The sequence below is a fragment of the Neofelis nebulosa genome, chromosome 12 (assembly GCF_028018385.1).
Source record: "Neofelis nebulosa isolate mNeoNeb1 chromosome 12, mNeoNeb1.pri, whole genome shotgun sequence".
Taxonomy (NCBI): Eukaryota; Metazoa; Chordata; class Mammalia; order Carnivora; family Felidae; genus Neofelis; species Neofelis nebulosa.
Genome location: NC_080793.1, coordinates 93,508,656 through 93,528,545, shown reverse-complemented (window position 1 = coordinate 93,528,545; position 19,890 = coordinate 93,508,656). Strand labels below are relative to the sequence as shown.

Here is a 19,890-nt window from a genome sequence, read left to right as displayed (position 1 = left end):
CAAAAAATTAAAAATAGAACTACCCTACGGCCCAGCAATTGCACTACTTGGTATTTATCCAACAGGTACAGGTATGCTGTTTTGAAGGGGCACCTGCACCCCCATGTTTATAGCAGCACTATCAACAAGAGCCAAAGTATGGAAAGAGCCCAATGTCGAACAATGGATGAATGGATAAAGAAGATCTGGTGTATATATATATACGTATATATATATACATATACATATACGTATATATATATATAAAAAATGGAGTATCATTCAGCAATCAAAAAGAATGAAATCTTGCCATTCGCAACTATGTGGACAGAGCTAGACGGTATTGTGCTAAGTGCAATTACTCAGAGAAAGACAAATATCATATGACTTCACTCATATGAGGACTTTAAGATACAAAACAGATGAACATAAGGGAAGGGCAGCAAAAATAATATAAAAACAGGGAGGGGGACAAAAACATAAGAGACTCTTAAATATGGAGAACAGTTACTGGAGGGGGTGTGGGAGGGGATGGGATAAATGCATTAGGGGCATTAAGGAATCTACTCCTGAAATCATTGTTGCACTATATGCTAACTGACGTGGATGTAAATTAAAAAATAAATTTCTTCCGACCTCTTTGTCATCATCTTTTTAAAAAATTTTTATTTTTATTTTTTTAATGTTTATTTATCTTAGAGAGAGAGAGAGAGAGACAGAGTGTGAGTGAGGGAGGGGTAGAGAGAGAGGGAGACACAGAATCTAAAGTAGGCTCTAAGCTCTGTGCTGTCAGCACAGAGCCCAACGCGGGGCTCGAACTCATGAACTGTGATATCATGACCTGAGCCAAAGTCAGACGCTTAACAGACTGAGCCACCCAGGCACCCCCATCATCCTTTCTTGATAAAAAGCCTCAAGAATATAGGGATAGAAAGAACATACCTTAAGATCATAAAAGCCACATATGAAAGGCCCACAGCTAATATCATCCTCAATGCGGAAAAACTGAGAGCCTTCCCCCTAAAATCAGGAACACAACAGGGATGGCCACTCCCACCACTGTTGTCAGTATCATACTGAAAGTCCTAGTCTCAGCAATCAAACAAAAATAAATAAAAGTCATCCAAACTGGCAAGGAGTAAGTCAAACTCTCGCTCTTTTCAGATGACGTGACACTATGGAAAACCCAAAAGATTCCACCAAAAAACTGGTAGAAATGATATGTGAATTCGGCAAAGTCACAAAATATAAAATCAACATACAGAAAGCAGTTGTATTTCTATACATCAACAATGAAGCAATAGAAAGAGAAATTGAGGAATCAATCCCATCTACAATTGCACCAAAACCCGTAAGATACCTAGGAGTAAACCTAATCAAAGAGGTAAAAGGTCTGTATACTGAAAACTATAGTAAGCTTATGAAAGAAACTGAAGACACAAAGAAATGGAAAAACATTCCATACTCATGGAATGGAAGAACAAATACTGTTAAAATGTCGATACTATCCAAAGCAATCTACACATTCGGCACAACCCCTATCAAAATACCACCAGCATTCTTCACAGAGCTAGAACAGTCCTAAAACTTGTATGGGACCAGAAAAGACCCCAAATAGCCAAAGTTATGTTGAAAATGAAAACCAAAGCTGGAGGCATCACAATTCCAGACTTCTAGCTGTATTACAAATCTATAATCATCAAGACAGTATGGTATGGACACAAAAACACACAGATCAATGGAACAGAAAACCCAGAAATGGACCCACAGACATATGGCCAACTAATCCTCAACAAAGCAAGAAAGAAGATCCAATGGGAAAAAGACACTCTCTTCAACAAATCGTGCTGGGAAAACTGGACAGCAACACGCAGACAACTGAAACTGGAGCACTTTCTTACACTATACACAGAGATAAATTCAAAATGGATGAAAAACCTAAATGTGAGACCGGAAACAATCAAAATCCTATAGGAGAAAATAGACAGCATCCTCTTCGATTACGGCCGCAGGAAATTCTTACTAGACATGTCTCCAGAGGCAAGGGAAGCAAAAGCAAAAATGAACAATTGGGACCTCATCAAGATAAAAGGCTTCTGCACAGCAAACAATCAACAAAACTAAAAGGCAGCTATGGAATGGGAGAAGATATATGCAAATTGCATCTCAGATAAAGGGTTCGTTTTCAAAATTTATAAAGAATTTATAAAGAACTCAACACCCAAAAAACAAATAATGCAGTGAAGAAATGGGCAGAAGACACGAACACTTTTCCAAAGAAGACATCCAGATTGCTAACAGACACATGAAAAGATGCTCAACATCACTCATAATTGGGGAAATACAAATCAAAACCACAATGAGATACCACCACACACCTGTCAGATGGCTAAAATTAACAACTCAGGAAACCACCGATATCGGTGAGGACACAGAAAAAGGGGAACACTATTCCCTGTTGGTAAGAATGCAAACCGGTGCAGCCACTCCGGAAAACAGTATGGAGGTTTCTCAAAAAATTAAAAATAGAACTATCCTACAATCCAGAAATTGCAGTATTAGGTATTTACCCAAAGGGTACAAAAATGCTGATTCAAAGGGGCACATGCACCCGCAATGTTTATAACAGCACTATCGTAGCCAAGTTATGGGAAGAGCCCCAATGTCTATCAACTGATGAATGGATAAGGAAGATGTGGTGTATATGTATGTATACATACATACCTACATACATATACATACACATACATACATATATACACACAATGGAATACTACTTGGCAATCAAAGAGAATGAAGCCTTCCATTTCCAATAATGTGGATGGAACTAGAGTGTATTATGCTAAGCAAAATAAGTCAGGCAGAGAAAGACAAATATCTATGATTTCACTCCTAGGTGGACTTTAAGAAACACAACAGATGAACATAAGGGAAGGGAAGGAAAAATAAGATAAAAACGGGGCGGCGGGGGGGAGACAAACCATAAGAGACTCTAAGTACAGAGAACAGACCGAGGGTTGTTGAAGGGGAGGTGGAGGATGAGCTAAACGGGCGATGGGTATTAAGGAAGGCACTTGTTTGTGATGATCACTGGGTGTCATACCTAAGTGAGGAATCACTGGATTCTATTCCTGATACCAAGCCTACATTGTATGCCAATACTTGAATTTAAATAAATGAAAGAGAAAAAGAAAAAAAAATAGGAATCTGAAGAGTGCCTGGGGCACACAGTGGGGAGGTTATGTGCTCATTTTAGAGCACATCTCAGAGAGGCAGCATTCATGGAACATTCTGGGAACAAAGGAACTGGCCAGAGCCATTTCCCTCCTCTACCCCTTAACAAAAGCACAGGGCAAACTGTAGGAACCAGTGCAGTATCAGCACTCACAACCTAACTTGTTTACACCAAGTCCCACCCCCACACCCTCTGATAGAACCACTCTTCCCAGTCAACAGCCTCATTCCCAGCTTGGCAGGCCCCTCCTCATGGAGACCTGCCCAAACCCCTGCTCACATGTATCTCCCAATCAGGAGGTTTGCAGAGTCTTGGTTCCCATGGCAGTGGCAACAGGTCTCATTCCACAAGCAGACCAGGGAGCACCCAGTTAAAACTCGCCACATTCAAGCCAGGAACCAAACACTGCCCACAGCAGGCAAAGAGAGCTCTGCAAGTAACTGGCCCAAAGAATAAAGCAGCCCGTACTCAATAGCAAATAGCAAACAGCATACCTTAGAGTCACTCCCGGAAGCACCAGGTCCTGGGGAACAGGTGACACTATACTGCAGGGCACTACAGCACCTCTTCTTCATAAGGCCATTACCCTCAAGCACAGGAGACTCAGCTGACTTGCCTAACAAACAGAAACAGGCACAGAGACATAAGCAAAATGAGGAGACAGAGGAATTTATCCCAAATGAAGCAACAGGACAAGGCCTCAGCTGAAGACCTAAGCAACACAAATATAAGTAACATGCCTGATGGGAGTATTTAAAGCAGTGATCATAAGGATACTTACTGGGCTTGAGAAAAGAGTGGAAGACATGAGTGAGACCCTTAACACAGAGATAAGGAGTACCATAGAGATAAATTGTTCGATAAACAAATGAGAAACACACTTAATAGAATGAATGGCAGGCTGGAAGAAGCAGGGGAACATAATGACCTAGAAGACAGAGTAACAAAAAGTAATCAAACTGAACAAAAGGGAGAAAAAAAGAATTATGCAAAACAAGCAGGCACTCAGGGAACTCCGTGACTCCATCAAGCATAGTAATATTCACATTATAGGCATCCTAGAAGAAAGTAAGGGGACAGAAAATGTATTTGAAGAAATAAAGCTGAAAACTTCCCTAATCTGGGAAAGGAAACATATCCAGATGCAGGAGGCACAAGGAACCCCCAACAAAATCAACAGAAGCAGATTCGCTCCAAGATATATAATTGTCAAAATATAGTGATAAAAAGAGATATTTTGAAAACAGCAAGACAAAAGTAGACAGTAACAAACAACAGAACCCTCATAAGGCTATTAGGGGATTTTTCAACAGAAACTTTCCAAGCAAGAAGGGAGTCGCATGATATACTCAACGTGTGAATGGGAAAAAATTGTAGCCAAGAATACTCTATCTAGTAAGGCTATCATTCAGAACAGAAGGAAAGATAGAGTTTCCTAGCCAAACAAAAACTAAAGGAGTTCATGACCACTAAACCAGCCCTTCAAGAAATATTGAAGGGAACTCTGCGTAGAAAGCAAACAACAAAAATGACAGTATGGAGTCAGGAAAACACAGAGGAAGTAAAAAATAAGTATTTCTGTAAAAAAATTAGTCAAGACATTAAAAAAAATTTTAATGCTTATTTGTTTTTGAGAGAGAGAAAGAGAGAACGAGAGGGACAGGGGCAGAGAGAGACGGAGTCACAGAATCTGAAGGAGAGAGAGAGAGAAAGAAAGAGAGACAGAACGAGTGGGGTAGGGGCAGAGAGAGGAGTCACAGAATTCAAAGCAGGCTCCAGGCTCCAAACCGCCAGCTCAGAGCCCAATGCAGGGTTCGAACTCATGAGCTGCGATGCGAGATCATGACCTGAGCCGAAGTCAGATGCCCAATCGACTAAGCCACCCAAGAGTCCCTAAGAAATCAGTCAGTGCATTTTAACAATATTTTTCTTCCAATCCATGAGCACAGAATGTCTTTGCATTTTTTGTGTCATCGTCAATTTATTTCATCAGTGTTTTATAGTTTTCACAGTACAGGTGAAAGTACAGGTCTTTCACCTCTTTGGTAAGATTTACTCCTAGGTATCTCACTAGTTTGGCTACAACTGTAGCCAAATGGGACTGTTTTCTTAATTTCTCTTTCTGATGCTTCCTTGTTGGTCGTGGCAAGGAGTATGGCCGGAGTCGCAAACAAAGTGCAGTTAAGTGAAGGTCCTCATACTCAAGTCGGAATGAGGCCCTGACTCCACAATGAAGCTTCTTTTCATTAGGATAATCGATAAAGACTATGTGCATAAAGTCAGCTAAGCAAGTGTGTTAATCCATCTAATGGTTCAGTTTTTCAAGGTTGAATTTCGAGTTAGTTGGTTTCTATAACACTACGAAAGGTCAGGTGTGAAGGAGGATCTGGCCCTGACAGTGTTAATGGCTTTAGGCGTTCCTTACTAGTCGCAGCCGTGGTCAGCTGTGTAAACATGTCCTAAGGCCTTGCACCTTCTCCAGCCCTTCCCTTCTGAAGTCTTTTCCTTCGATGCTTCTCTCCTGCATCTCCCACAGTTGGTGTATAGACATGCAACAGATTTTTGTACGTTTATTTTGTATCCTGCAAATTTACTGAACTCATTTATCAGCTGTAGCAGTTTTTCAGTGGCGTCTTTAGGATTTTCTGTATGCAGCATCATGTCATCTGCAAATACTGTTAAAATGTCCATACTACTCAAAGCAATCTATACGTTTAATGCAGTCCCTATCAAAATACTAATAGCATTTTTTACGGGACTAGAACAAACAGTCCTAAAATTTGTATCGAACCACAAAAGACCCTGAACAGTCAAACCAATCTTGAAAAATAAAAGCAAAGCTGGAGGGCATGGCCAATCTGGACTTTAAGTTCTATCAAAAAGCTACAGTAATCAAAACAGTATGGTACTGGCATAAAAAGAGACACATAAACCCAGAAATAAACCCACAACTATACGGTCGATTAATCTTTGACAAAGCAAGAAGGAACATCCAATAGGAAAACACAATCTCTTCAACAGTGTTGGGAAAACTGGGCTCAACATGCAAAAGAACGTAACTGGACCATCTTCTTACACCATACATAAAAACGATTTCAAAATGGATTAAAGACCTAAATGTGAGACCTGAAACCTTAAAAATCCTAGAATACAGGCAGTATTTTCTTTGACACAGGCCATAGCAGCTTCTTTCTAGATATACCTCTTGAGGAAAGGGAAATAAAAGCAAAAGTAAACTACTGGAACTATATCAAAATGAAAATCTTCAGCACAGTGAAGGAAAAAAACCAACAAAACTAAAAGACAACCTTTCGAAGATACTTGCCTTTCGGCCAGAACCGCCATCGTCCAGTAATGCGCCAAAATGACCAACACAAAAGGAAAGAGGAGAGGTACTCGCTATATGTTCTCTAGGCCTTTTAGAAAACATGGAGGTGTTCCTTTGGCAACATACATGCGAATCTACAAGAGAGGTGATATTGTGGACATCAAGGGAATGGGCACTGTTCAAAAAGGAATGCCCCACAAATGTTACCATGGCAAAACTGGAAGAGTCTACAATGTTACCCAGCACCACGCTGTTGGCACTGTTGTAAACAAACAAGTTAAGGGCAAGATTCTTGCTAAGAGAATTAATGTACGAATCGAGCACATTAAGCACTCAAAGAGCCGAGACAGCTTCCTGAAGTGTGTGAAGGAAAATGATCAGAAAAAGAAGGAAGCCCAGGAGAAAGGTACTTGGGTTCAACTGAAGCGCCAGCCTGCCCCACCCACAGAAGCACACTTTGAGAGAGCCAATGGAAAGGAGCCTGAGCTGTTGGAACCCATTCCCTATGAATTCATGGCGTGATAAATGTAAAAACAATAAAAGACGTCAAGACTGTAAAAATGTTTCTTTTAATTGAGTAGCAGCATGGTATTGTCTTCCCCAAAGAAGTATTTAAAGCAAACTTTACATCCGAATTCACTGCGGGATGGCTTTATTCAAATTTTGTGGGTTTTGAGGCACCTGGATGACTCAGTTAAGCATCCGACTTCGGCTCAGGTCATGATCTCGCGGTCCATGAGTTTGAGCCCCACGTCAGGCTCTGTGCTGACAGCTCAGAGCCCGGATCCTGCTTTGGATTCTGTGTCTCCCTCTCTCTCTGCCCTCCCCTGCTTGTGCTGTCTCAAAAATAAACATTAAAATATGAAAAAAAAGAAGATATTTGCAAATGACATATCCAATACAGGATTAGCATCCAACACCTATAAAGAATTTATAAAACTCAACACCCAAAAAGCAAATAACCCACGATACCACCTCACACCTGTCAGAACGGCTAAGATTAACTCAGGAAACAACAGATGTTGGTGAGGATGCAGAAAGAGGAGAACACTTTTGCACTGTTGATGGGAAAGCAAACTGCAAAACAGTATGGAGCCTCCTCAAAAAATTAAAAACAGAACTACCCTACAACCCAGCAACTGCACTGCTAAGTATTTATCCAAAGGACACAAAAATGCTGATTCAAAGGGGCACACGCACCCCAATGTTTATAGCTGCATTATCAACAACAGCCAAATTATGGAAAGAGCCCAAACGTCCACTGACTGCTGGATATGGAAGATGCGCATATACACATACACACGATGGAGTATTACTCTGCGATGAAAAAGAATGAAATCTTGACACCTGCAACAACGCTGATGGAACTAGAGTGTATTTGGTAAGTAAACGTCAGGCAGAGAAAGACAAATATCATATGATTTCACTCCTATGTGGAATTTCAGAAACATAACAGATCCACATAGGGGAAGGGAAGGAACAATAGAGGGAGGCAAACCATAGCAGAGAACTGGGGGTTAACAGAGGGGAGCTGAGGGGGAATGGACTAAATGGGTGATGGGCATTAAGAAGGGTACTTGTTGGGATGAGCACTGAGTGTCATATGTAAGTGATAAATCATACTGGGTTCTACTCCTGAAACCAATACTTCACGGTATGTTAACTAACTTGAATTTAAATAAGTTTAATATTTAAAAAATGGGCCCAAAACATGAACAGACATTTCTCCAAAGAAATCCAAATAGCCAACGTGAAAAGATGCTCATCATCACTCATCATCAGGGAAGTGAAAATTACAATATCACCTCACACCTGTCAGAATGGCTAAAATCAACAACACAAGAAACAGGTGTTGGCAAGAATGTGGAGAAAAAATGGACCCATGTAGTTCAAATTCATGCAGTTCAAGGATGACACGTATACACTACTTACAAGATATTCATTTATATTCAAACCTATATAGACTCAGAGTTAAGGGATGGAAAAGGATACAATACCCCATTCAAATAGTAACCAAAACTTGGGGCGCCTGGGTGGCTCAGTTGGTTGAGCGTCCGACTTCGGCTCAGGTCATGATCTCGCCATCCGTGAGTTTGAGCCCCGCGTCCGGCTCTGTGCTGACAGCTCAGAGCCTGGAGCCTATTTCAGATTCTGTGTCTCCCTCTCTCTCTGACCCTCCCCATTCATGCTCTGTCTCTCTCTGTCTCAAAAAGAAATAAACATTAAAAAAAAATTAAAAAAAAATAGTAACCAAAACAAAGTAGGAGTTTTTATACCAAAAAAAAAAAAAAAAAAAAAAACAACACCAAAAAACAACCAGGAGTTTTATACAAAATAGATTTTAAGTCAAAAACTTTCTGTAGACCATAAAAGGTCTGTATATGATGATTAAAGAGTCCATTTAACAGGAAGATATAACAACCATATGTACACCCAATATCCAAGCACCTAAACATATAAAGTAAATGCTGACGTATTATATTGCACTATAATGATGTTAGGGGACTTCAAAAACTCACTTATAATAACACAGAATATCCAGACAGAAAATCAGTAAAGAAACAGTTGGCTTGAACAATATTATAGATCAAATGGACCTTATAGACATACACAGAACTCATATTCCATCCAACAGCAGCAAAGATTCATTTCTAGTACACAAGCAACGCTTTCCAGGATAAATAATACATTAAGCTACAAACAGATCTTAAATTAAGAAGATCAAAATTATTCAAAGGATCTTTTCTGACCACAAGGGAATGAAACTAGAAATCACTAGCAGCAAAAACAAACAAACGAACAAAACAAATTCACTAATGTAGAAACTAAACAGCCCGCTCTTGAACAACCATTTGCTCAAAGAGGAAATCAGAAGGGAATTGAAAAAGTGTATCAAGACAAACTCAAAGAAACACAGCACACCCAAACTCACAGGATGCAGCAAAGGCAGTAAGTACTAAGATGGAAGTTTATAGTCAGAAATGCCTCTATCAAAACAATAAAATAAAAAGGACCTCAAATCAACAACCTACCTTTACACCTCAAGGACCTAAGGAAAAAAAGAAAAACATAATCCTCAAGTTGGCAGAAGGAAGGAAAGAATACAGATTACAACAGAACTATATCAAGTAAAGAACAGAAAAAACAGCAGAAAAAGTTTTAAAAACTAAGTGGTGATTCTTGAAAAGATAAATTCAACACACCCTTAACTACATTAATTAAGTAAAGAGGACTTGAAACAAGAAAATCAGAAGGGAAAGAGGATGCAATAAAAAGTGATGCCTCAAGTCCTAAGAGGAAAATACACTACAATTCAGGCCTATCTCAAGAAACAAGAAAAATCCCAAATACAGTATCTAACAGCACACCTAAACAAACTAGAAGCAGAACAACAAAGAAACCCCAAGGCCAGCAGAATAAGAGAAAAAATAAAGATCAGAGCAGAAATAAAAAATATAGAATCCAAAAAAATATTGTTTCAATGCCCATACTGCCTAAAGTGCCCTATCGATTTCATGCAATCCCTATTAAAATTCCAATGGAATCTTTACAGAAATAGAAAAACAATCCAAAATTTTATAGGGAACCACAGATCCTGAAGAGCCAAAACAACTTTGAACAAGAGCAAAGCCTGAGGCATCACATTTCCTGATTTCAAAATATATTACAAAGCCACAATAATCAAAATAATACAGTACTGCCATATAGACCTACAGGTAAATGGACCCAAGAGCCCAGAAATAAATCCATCTATAGTGTGATCTTCAAGAAGGATTCCAAGAACTCACAAAGTGGGGAAAGGGTAGTCTCTAATAAATAAATGGTGATGGGAAAACATGCTTAAGAGCGAAACTGGTCCCTTATTCAACTTCCATCACAAAAATCAACTCTAAATGGATAAAAAAGACTTAAGACCTGAAACTACTAGATAAAAACAGAGATTCCGCTGCTGGGATCTACTTTGTGTCTTCAAAGCCTGGCATCCGGATGCATTGATCAGGGTTATGTTTAGTCTGTTGGGAGGGGTTAACAAGTATGACTGATACTCTGGCACATACAAGGTGCTTCATCATGATTGCCCACCTCTGAACATCAACTTCATCACCTGCAAAAGTGAAACAATTAATGTTTCCACCTAGTGGGGTTTTTATGGATTTGGAACACATGCATGTGAAAGTACTCCACACAGTGCCTTGCACACACTAGAAACTCAAGTGATGCAGTGATGATGCAAATTTGCATTTTCAATGGAGCCTGATAAACACAGCTGGGCACTCAGTTTGGCTCTGCTCTTTCTTCAACAGTTTAGGACACCAAGAGTTTTGGCTGTCAATATTTGGATAACGGGAAACATGTTGCATTCTAAAAAGGTCACCGTTTATAATTTTACAGCCAGTCTATTGAAGTTCTATGCCATGCCTGCTCCAGTGGGAGCCACCCAAGGGAGGAAACAGCTTTCTCTCTCAGAACGGTCTGGGTCTACTTTACTCCTAGCAGAGTCCATCCAATAGGTCAGTCCTGCCAGCACATTCTGGAGAGGACTGGTCATGTCTGACTTCCTGGAGGGCAAGTCCTGACCTACCAGCCACCCCACTGAGGACAGGACTCCTGGGGGACTCAGCCCCATTCTGCATCCAGCCACCAGCAGAAGTGATATTTCCAGTCCAACCCAGGTGAAAATGAGAAGACTGCGGACAGTTCCAGGGGAATGGCTGCCCTAGAGAAGAGACAGGATGACGGCAAGTCACAGAAGGTCAGAACAAACAAGGGTCAGTACACATGGGGGAGACTTACAGCCACCAATACAGCCCCATATCCCACTCCCAGGCCAACAGACACTCCACCCAGTCACAGTCATCTGTGCCACCATCAAACAGGCCCACAGAGCTCCACACATCCTCAAACACACAAACCCTCTACCTATCAGATGCCTGGTTGTGTACCCAGAACCCTCATGCCCCAAATATACATGAACCCTCAGCCCCAATAAAATTACAGCTATGGTCTTCAATAAAATAATGCACTCCCAGGGAACCTGGGTGGCTCAGTCAGTTAAGCATCCGACTTCGGCTCAGGTCATGATCCTGCAGTCCATGGGATCAAGCCCTGTGTCGGACTCTTTGTTGACAACTCAGAGCCTGGAGGCTGCTCAGATTCTGTGTCTCCCTCTCTGTCTGTCCCTCTCCCGCTCACACTCTGCCTCTGTCTCTCTCAAAACAAACATACATTTAAAAATTTTTAACTAAAAAAATGCACTTCCAACCATCCCCATATCCCCAAAAAATCCACTCAACCTCATAAAACCCCAATGCAATGCACACAAACCCTCCAACAATAACTGAATACATTAAAACCAAACTCACATACTCCTTAACGTTAGACACAATCCTCTAATCCCACATATACCACACACAGTCCCCTAGAGCTGTGAACATCCACATAGGCATGCTTTCAAAGCTCAAATACATAAATACCCTCAGACAGACACAGACAGGGTTTCCTACCTTCTCCTAAATGGTCACTCCCCCCAAAAAACAATGACCTTACCATGCTGATACAAACGTACACCCATCTCCCTCTTGAGAACCTATAAATACCATGTCTACACCCCTCAATTATGCACACACCACTCAAAACACCCCAATACACTAACAACCCCAATCTCCCAAATCCCTCCACTCCCTAAATTCTTACCCTGACAGGATGCATGAATACAGGTATAACACTGATATTGCAAACACACACAAAACCAACACATGAAGCATTAAAATGCATAACTCTACCTCTTCTGAAACGCACATACACATATTCACCATAGTGTCAAAATGCACACAACCAGCCACACCACCCAGCCAAACCACACGCACCCACACCCACCCACACACCATTCCACACCACCTGTATACACACAGCTCTCCTTGCCCCCCAAATCACACATATACAATCCCTACACATCCTTAAAATTACCCCAAACTATCTCATACCCCCATATACCCACAAGCTATTCCACAACCTTCTTTGTCCTGATTCACATTGCTTCTCCCCAGCCTCCTTCCAAACACAAAACACACACACATACAACAGTCCCCCCAACCGCTGTCCCAACCCGAGGCCTCCAGAAAAATAAAAGTACTGAATATATAGAACTAATCCCTTAAACCTCTCAAAATACACAGGAACCCTTCGAAATTCCTCACACACACTATGGACCCCTTACAAATAGAAACATACACATACGCGACCTTTCGTGTCCCAACTGCACATGCATCCAGACACATACATAAGCAACCCCCAATCCTCAAATGTATATATTAGATTACTCACTATGATTTCACTCATATGTGGTTTTAAGAAGCAAAACAGATGAACATATGGGAGGGGGGGAAATACACAGGGAGGCAAACCATAAGAGACTCTTAAAGACAGAGAACCAAACTGAGGGTTGACGGGGGTGGGGTAAATGGGTGATGAGTATTAAGGAGGGCACTTTGGATGAGCCCTGGGTGTTAGACGTAAGGGATGAATCACTGAATTCTACTCCTGAAACCAATATTGCACTGCATGTTAACTAGCCAGAATTTAAGTAAGTTTTTAAAGGAAAAGATGACTCACTAAACACTGAATTCACACACACAACTCAGCCTGTACTATATACACTCAACACACCACACAAACTTCCTGCAAGCACCCTGAATATTCACAGGAATTCACACAACCCCAGCGCATACACACCCTCACGTCACCGGCACACACGCGTACAGAGCTCCAGTCTCACAGTGAGAAAACCGCCCTCATGAGGTGCTGCCCGCGTGACTACAGCAGGACAGCCTGCTCACACCCAGTCTGGACATTTCGATAAGGGCCTGAGCTTAGAATTCCCACCCCAAGCTCCCACTCTGCTTTTCCTAGGGCACCTTGGAAAGTAACCCTCCAGAGCTGAGCCCGTGAAAAGCGAGCAACCTCCACCCAACCACCTGGCAGTACTAGGTGCTTGCTACCCTGCACTCTACGTCTGCTGGCTGTGACCCAAGATGGACAACTGCCCTTCCCCTGCTCACTGCACGCCCGTTACAGGGACCTGGAAGTAAATCTTGTGACTCTCCTTCCTTTGAGGGAGGCGGGTGTGCTGAAACTGTGCGTTCAATCAAACCACCCTGTGCTTTTCACTTCCCCACGGTGTTGCTCAGGTGCTGAGGGAGCTCCCTGCTGAGGCCGCGTGGGTATGACCGGCTGAAGGAGGTCTTAATCCAAGACTGGTTCTTAATACGATCTACCAGCTCGGGACCCCCAACAATCCTCAGCACAACATACAAGGGCCATCCAATGCCCCCCCCCCAGACACAAGCGCAAACCTACACGCTCCCCAACTTCACACACAAAAACTCCATGCTCGTACAAACATTCACAATATTCACAACACCGATGCGCACTTACACAATTTCCACCACCTGAAGACACCCACACACTCAGAATCTATATACAGAAACTGCGATGGGGATGAGTTGGTGACAATGGCAAGTATCACCTGCCCCTCTTTCCAGGGAAGGCCCTGTGTCCCCCGCTGACAAGGGTGCCTTCGGGAGGCAGTGTCGACTCCCGGCTCCTTCAGGGACTGCCGAGCTACACACAGTGGCCTCACCACGGGGCATCCCCTTTCCAGGAAGGCATATGTCCCACGGGTTGATGGCGGCCTGGCCGGTCTCCTCCAACTGAGGACAGACAGCTCTGAAAGAGAGTTCAGTGGGGGAAGCACAGGCTGTGCTGGAGTCTGGGGGAGAGATCGATGGGTCCAATCCTGCTTTCTGTTTCTTCCCTCACAGGTGCTGTTTAGTAAACATCCTGTTCCCTAAACTCTGTGTTCAGGTCTGTTTTCGGAAGAATCCAAGCTACAACAAGTATTTACCAAGCACGGTAAAGACTCCTCTTCTGGCTCTTACTTTCCAGTGGAGAAAACAGATACTAAACACAGAGCTGCATCACGGACACACACACACACACACACACACATGCACAGCATCAGCCAATGTCCAGTCAGCACTTTGACCAAAAACTCTGATCTCTGCGCATGGAAGGAGGAGAGGCTACAAGCACCGATATGCAACTTATTAAAAACCGGTTACTGTTTCTAATTTTGTTTCTGGGGCGCTCCCAAGGAAGAGGCCTTGAGCTTCCTTAAACGCTGCATTTCTAACCAGGGTGCACCATGGACACGTTTGTTGTTTAAAGCGTGAGTGAGCCTCGGGAAGGAGCTAGACCGCTGACCTCCAAGCTAACGTTCTCTCAGGGTCCCTAACCAGGAGCAGCCACAGGAGCAGGGCCTGGCGGAGGGATGAGGGTGGCGGACTTCATCCCCTGACTTGCTCCCTCCTCCTCCTCTCCCAGCGGAGTCAAAGCCTGCCTCCAGCCCCGTCCTGATTCCCATCCTCTCCCTGCTCTGTTCCTAGTCCCACTGACCCCGTTCTGCTTAGTCTCTGCAGGCTCTAAGCCCTTGGACGCGCAGCTCCTACAGCAGACATCAGAGCAGCCTCCTTTCTGCAGCCACCTTTTGGGTGTCCTCAGACCCACTCCTGCATTGCTGCAGGGCTCCTGAGCCCCCAAAGCCCAGTGTGGATGAGAGCGTTCAGCTCCTTTATCCCCACCAACTGCTGCGAAGTACAAGGGGTGGGAGCTCCTAATGGCCTGGCCAAAGGGGCCGCTCCGTGCGGAACAGAGGATCCCTTCTGCCCAGGGAGAGATGGGGGAACACAGGGTACGTGCCGCAACGTACACTCCAAAACACCAGTGGCCCCAGAACAACCAGCTGTGATCGGCCTCAGCCATTCCAGACATTTCCATCCATTCCACGTGAGTGGGGCGTTTTCAGTGCTGGTTTGGGATATCGAGACACTCCTGTTCTTCTCCCCTAAAGCTCAGGGTCTACATCTTCCCATATCAAAAACAAAACAAATTAAAGGAACCCAAGAACGTCTACCTTGCATGTGTCACATCATGTTCTTTTGAGAACATACAATGTTTTAAAATACAAAAAACAGGCAAAGGTCCATTTTGCCGACAAAACACAATGCAATTAACGTACCGTACTGTCCCTTTATTGGGGATACGTTACAAAGGAGGCAGTGAGAGCCCTAGGAATCCGCTAGTGCTAAGAGAGGTGGTATTGGGGCATTCAAGAAGGTGACGTCGGCACCTTTTGCTGGAGGGAGATCCACCATGAGGGAGAAGAGGCCAGTGGGAGACTCCCCATAAGGAAGGCCCAGAAAGGCTTGGGTGGGTCCAAGGGAGGGGGAGGCAGGAGGCAGCTGTGTATGTGGTCAGCTGGTGGCCATACTGACTGAACCCTCTGGTGGGTCTGCAGGTCCATGTGGACGGAGAGAAAGAGCATCAGGTCATCCCATCAGAGAAACATGAAGCTGAGATAAGCTTCCCAGGACTAGGAGCATCCTGAACCTTCGAAAAGAAAAGAGAGCATACCCTACAGGGTTCTGGAACATCACAGCCATACCTACCCAGACCAGAACATCCCAGTCTCCCCGGGTCTCAGCCCCCAGCCCTTCTGCAGGGACAAAGCCTCCCAACTCCAGGCTTGTCAGTTCACTGACCCCCCCCCCCACCCCGCCCCCAGAGGTCCTGCCGAGCACCGAGGACTCAGGCTTCCACTGAGATGAGCTGGTTGAGAACTAGTGACATGGCTGACCAGCATGATCGCCCAAATCCCCCACCACCTGGGGCAGCTGCTCTCGCAGATACGTGTTTCTACAGACCGTCACCACCTGGAACCCACGTGGAGGGTGTCCTTGCCTACCAGCCATACCCCAGAGGAGACAGCAGTGCCCGTAGCTTCCCGGGTGACTTGCGGGGGGTGCCCGCGAGAGCAGACCTTCCGACCTCCCGTCCAGGAATCCCCATCACACCGACAACACACTGGTGAAGGTTCTGCACCGACAGCCATCGATGCCCACCAGGCCATCCCACTTGGGACCCAGATGCCAGGACCGCAGGTGCTGAAGGAGTCTCCACCCACCTAACAGACACCCCCAACCTATCTGCACATCACCAATGTTTACAGGGATGCTTTGGCCCTAACCAGTGGGCCAACCTGATTAGGAGTGACGCAACGGTTCAGAATGACCAGGCTCGGTGCACACATACAAGGGCCCACAGCTCCGGAAGCTCCACTCACAATTCACAGAGTCACCCCCCCCCCCAACACCCAACGATGCCTGAACATGCTTGCTTCGCTCATCCATCCATCCATCCATCCACCCACACAGACCGGTGGTGTGCTCGTAAATGCTCAAGAAAATGCTCCCGGAGAAAGGAGGGAAAGGCTTCCTTTGTGGCTTTTACCTAGCATTCGCAGCTTGACTCCTTCAAGCGACCCGCCTGCTGACACTAAACACGGAACTAGGAACAGATGCGCACCACTCACCATCCCGAGCCGGCACAAGTCACTTCCAGCACACCCCAACGCTTCACACAAGCCCACATCACGAGGGCACATCAACCCCCGCCCCCACCCCCGACGCCATGAAAGAGTCACGGACTTGCCCTCTACACACCAACACACACACACAGCTCCACTATCCAAAGAAATACCCTTGGAATGCTCCTAAAACCTTCACACCTTGCGAACAACTTGGATAATTCCTGTAGCTGGTGAGGGATAGATACACAGCTGCCGACAATCAGGAAAAGAAACTGAACCCTAAACCACGTGGTCCTGCGACACCGGCCGAGTAACACACAGCACGCCACCTACCGAAACTAACACACGCAGGCGCCGTCCAAACCCTGCCCCTACGCACGTGCGCCTAATCCTTCCAAATCCGCCGCGACTCGCACCGGACCCCGAGTCAGAGGGGGAAACAGTCGCACATTCCCCACAGTAGCGACAGCTAACCGCCAGCTCCCCGAGGAGCTGGGCACTCAGAGTCCACACACGACTCTCCGCCCACGCTCACACACGCGCTTGGCCCCTCCCTCACAAACGCCCAGAGACCGCACTACCCCACGCGTGCGAACACACGTGCCACACTCCCAGCGGACAAGCTCCCGCGGCCCCACCTGTGCTCCGCTCGCCTGGCGGCCCCGCGCCCTCGGAGGGGAACCACGACGGCCCCTCGCCACCCGCCCACCGCACCCTCCAGGCCCCCGAAGCCCGACCGCCGGGACGCACATCCAGACGCGCGGCCGCCCGGGACCCCGCTGCCGACGCCGACACGCCCGAGAACCCGCCTCAGAACCGCGGGGTCGAGACGCCGGGGCGCAGACCCCAGACCCGCCGCCGCCCGTGATCCCGCTGCCGACGCCGACACGCCCGCAAACCCGCCTCAGAACCGCCGGGTCGAGACGCCGGGGCGCAGACCCCAGACACGCCGCCGCCCGGGACCCCGCTGCCGACGCCGACACGCCCGCGAACCCGCCTCAGAACCGCCGGGTCGAGACGCCGGGGCGCAGACCCCAGACCCGCCGCTGCTGCCCGGGACCCCGCTGCCGACGCCGACACGCCCAAGAACCCGCTTCAGAACCACTGGGTCGAGACGCTGAGGCGGAGACCCCAGACGTACAGCCGCCCGGGACCCCGCTGCCGACGCCGACACGCCCGCGAACCCGCCTCAGAACCACTGGGTCGAGACGCCGGGGCGCAGAACCCAGACCCGCCGCCCGGGACCAATTTGCCGAGGCCGACACGCCCAAGAACCCGCTTCAGAACGGCCGGGTCAAGATGCCAGGGGAAGACCCCAGACGTACAGCCGCCCGGGACCACACTGCCGACGCCGACACGCCCAAGAACCCGCTTCAGAACCACTGGGTCAAGACGCCGGGGCGCAGACCCCAGACCCACCGGCCGCCCAGGACCAAGTTGCCGACGCCGACACGCCCAAGAACCCGCTTCAAAACCACCGAGTCGAGACGCCGAGGCGGAGACCCCAGACGTACAGCCGCCCGGGACCCCGCTGCCGACGCCGACTCCCAAGAACCCGCCGCAGAACCACTGGGTCGAGACGCCGAGGCGAAGACCCCAGACCCGCCGCCGCCGCCCGGGACCCCGCTGCCGACGCCGACTCCCAAGAACCGGTCTCAGCCCCGCACGGTCCACACCCGCACACCGCCCGAAACACTCGCGCGCCAGCTCACCGTCGCGGCGGCGGTCGCCGAGCGTCCACGCGGCCGGTTGCTACGTGACACGCGCGCACACAAGTTAAGGCCTTAACACGGCGACCGCGGCTACGCCTGAGCGACTAACAGCGCGCGACCCTGGCCTCGACTTGGCGTCACGGTGGCACGAGGCCGCCAGGCAGGGCACCGCCTCCAGCCGGCAGGGCCGTTGAGCCCCGCCCCCACGTACGCGCGCGCGCTCCCCGGCACGCCCCCTCAACGGACGCGGCGGGCACCGGGGGGGGGGGGGGGGGGCGGGTCCAGAGCGCTGCAGCCCCGCCCCCCTGGGCGTGCGCGGACGGGCAAAGGACACGCAGGGACGCGCCTGGAGGTCCCTGCGGGGTGGGACACCAGGGGACCCTCTCGCGCTGGGAAGCCACTCGGGCGGCTCGAGCTCAGGCGGGACGGACTCTTTATGGGCGTCCAGCCTTGGAGCCGGCGCCTGTGAAGCCAGCACTGGCGATTGTAACACCGCACACGTGCGCTCCGCGCCCTCTGACGCGGCCTTCCCACCGAGTCAGGGACCAGGTGCACCTGCAGCCCCACGGCCTCCGCTGGGGCCACGGCCGCCCTCGGCCGGGACCGCCCGTCCCTCTTCTCGTCCCCGCCTTTCCACAAGTGCTGCGCCCCTTGGACGCCCGAGCCCGAAGGTTCCATGAAGGAACAGATCAGGCGGAGAATGCAGACCTGGGGAACACTCCAAGGGCCCCCTCCCTCCCCGCCTCCTTTCCCAGAGTTTCCCGAACGCACTGCCTGTGCCAGGTTAGGTTCCTTAGTGTAGCTGCTGATACACGGGCTGCTCAGTACGTGTGATGCACGGACGTCTCCTTAGAGGCTTGTGCTCTGCCTTTGATCCTGCTGGACAGATGCAGTCACACAGGTGGGCTGGGAACGATTTGCCCTCCCCTCCCTCCTTTTCAAAACAGCGAAGAATTTCAACTGATTTTTTGAAAAAGACTCAACTTCTTGACCAGATTTTGTAGTATTCTTGGGAGAAGCTGCAACCTCCACAACCTCTTCGTGGCCAGTTGCCACCTCCGTGCTATTTCTCAGCCACAGCAGAACTGATGAAACCTCGCACGGCACACCCCCAAGTCCACGGGCTGCAGACTCCAAGAGACACAAGCATGATACCCCCCACTCTGCTAACGTCCTTGCTTGTGTGGAAGGCCACCCCTCTTCTGAGGCC

At 47.4% G+C, this 19,890-nt stretch overlaps 2 protein-coding genes and 1 long non-coding RNA gene across 3 annotated transcripts in view; 2 read left to right on the top strand and 1 right to left on the bottom strand.

The window, feature by feature from the left end:
- Window positions 1–13,635, bottom strand: part of LOC131492202 (uncharacterized) — a 79,306-nt gene extending 65,671 nt beyond the window's left edge. The window contains exons 1-2 of the long non-coding RNA XR_009251930.1: window positions 11,125–13,635; window positions 3,709–3,830 (exon numbers count right to left, since the gene is read on the bottom strand). This is a non-coding gene — a long non-coding RNA (uncharacterized LOC131492202). The remainder of the gene's footprint in view (window positions 1–3,708; window positions 3,831–11,124) is intronic.
- On the top strand, window positions 6,557–7,115 carry LOC131492201 (large ribosomal subunit protein eL21-like). Its single transcript, XM_058695923.1, has one exon. The coding sequence runs from the start codon at window positions 6,579–6,581 to the stop codon at window positions 7,062–7,064; it is 486 nt and encodes a 161-aa protein (XP_058551906.1). The 5' UTR covers window positions 6,557–6,578; the 3' UTR covers window positions 7,065–7,115.
- A 2,605-nt stretch (window positions 13,636–16,240) lies between the features above and the next one.
- LOC131490788 (putative uncharacterized protein ENSP00000383309) lies at window positions 16,241–18,756 on the top strand. The gene is made up of 2 exons (XM_058693241.1): window positions 16,241–16,540; window positions 17,320–18,756. Exons 1-2 carry the CDS (start codon window positions 16,241–16,243, stop codon window positions 18,754–18,756), a joined length of 1,737 nt encoding a protein of 578 aa, XP_058549224.1.
- Window positions 18,757–19,890: the final 1,134 nt, after the last annotated feature.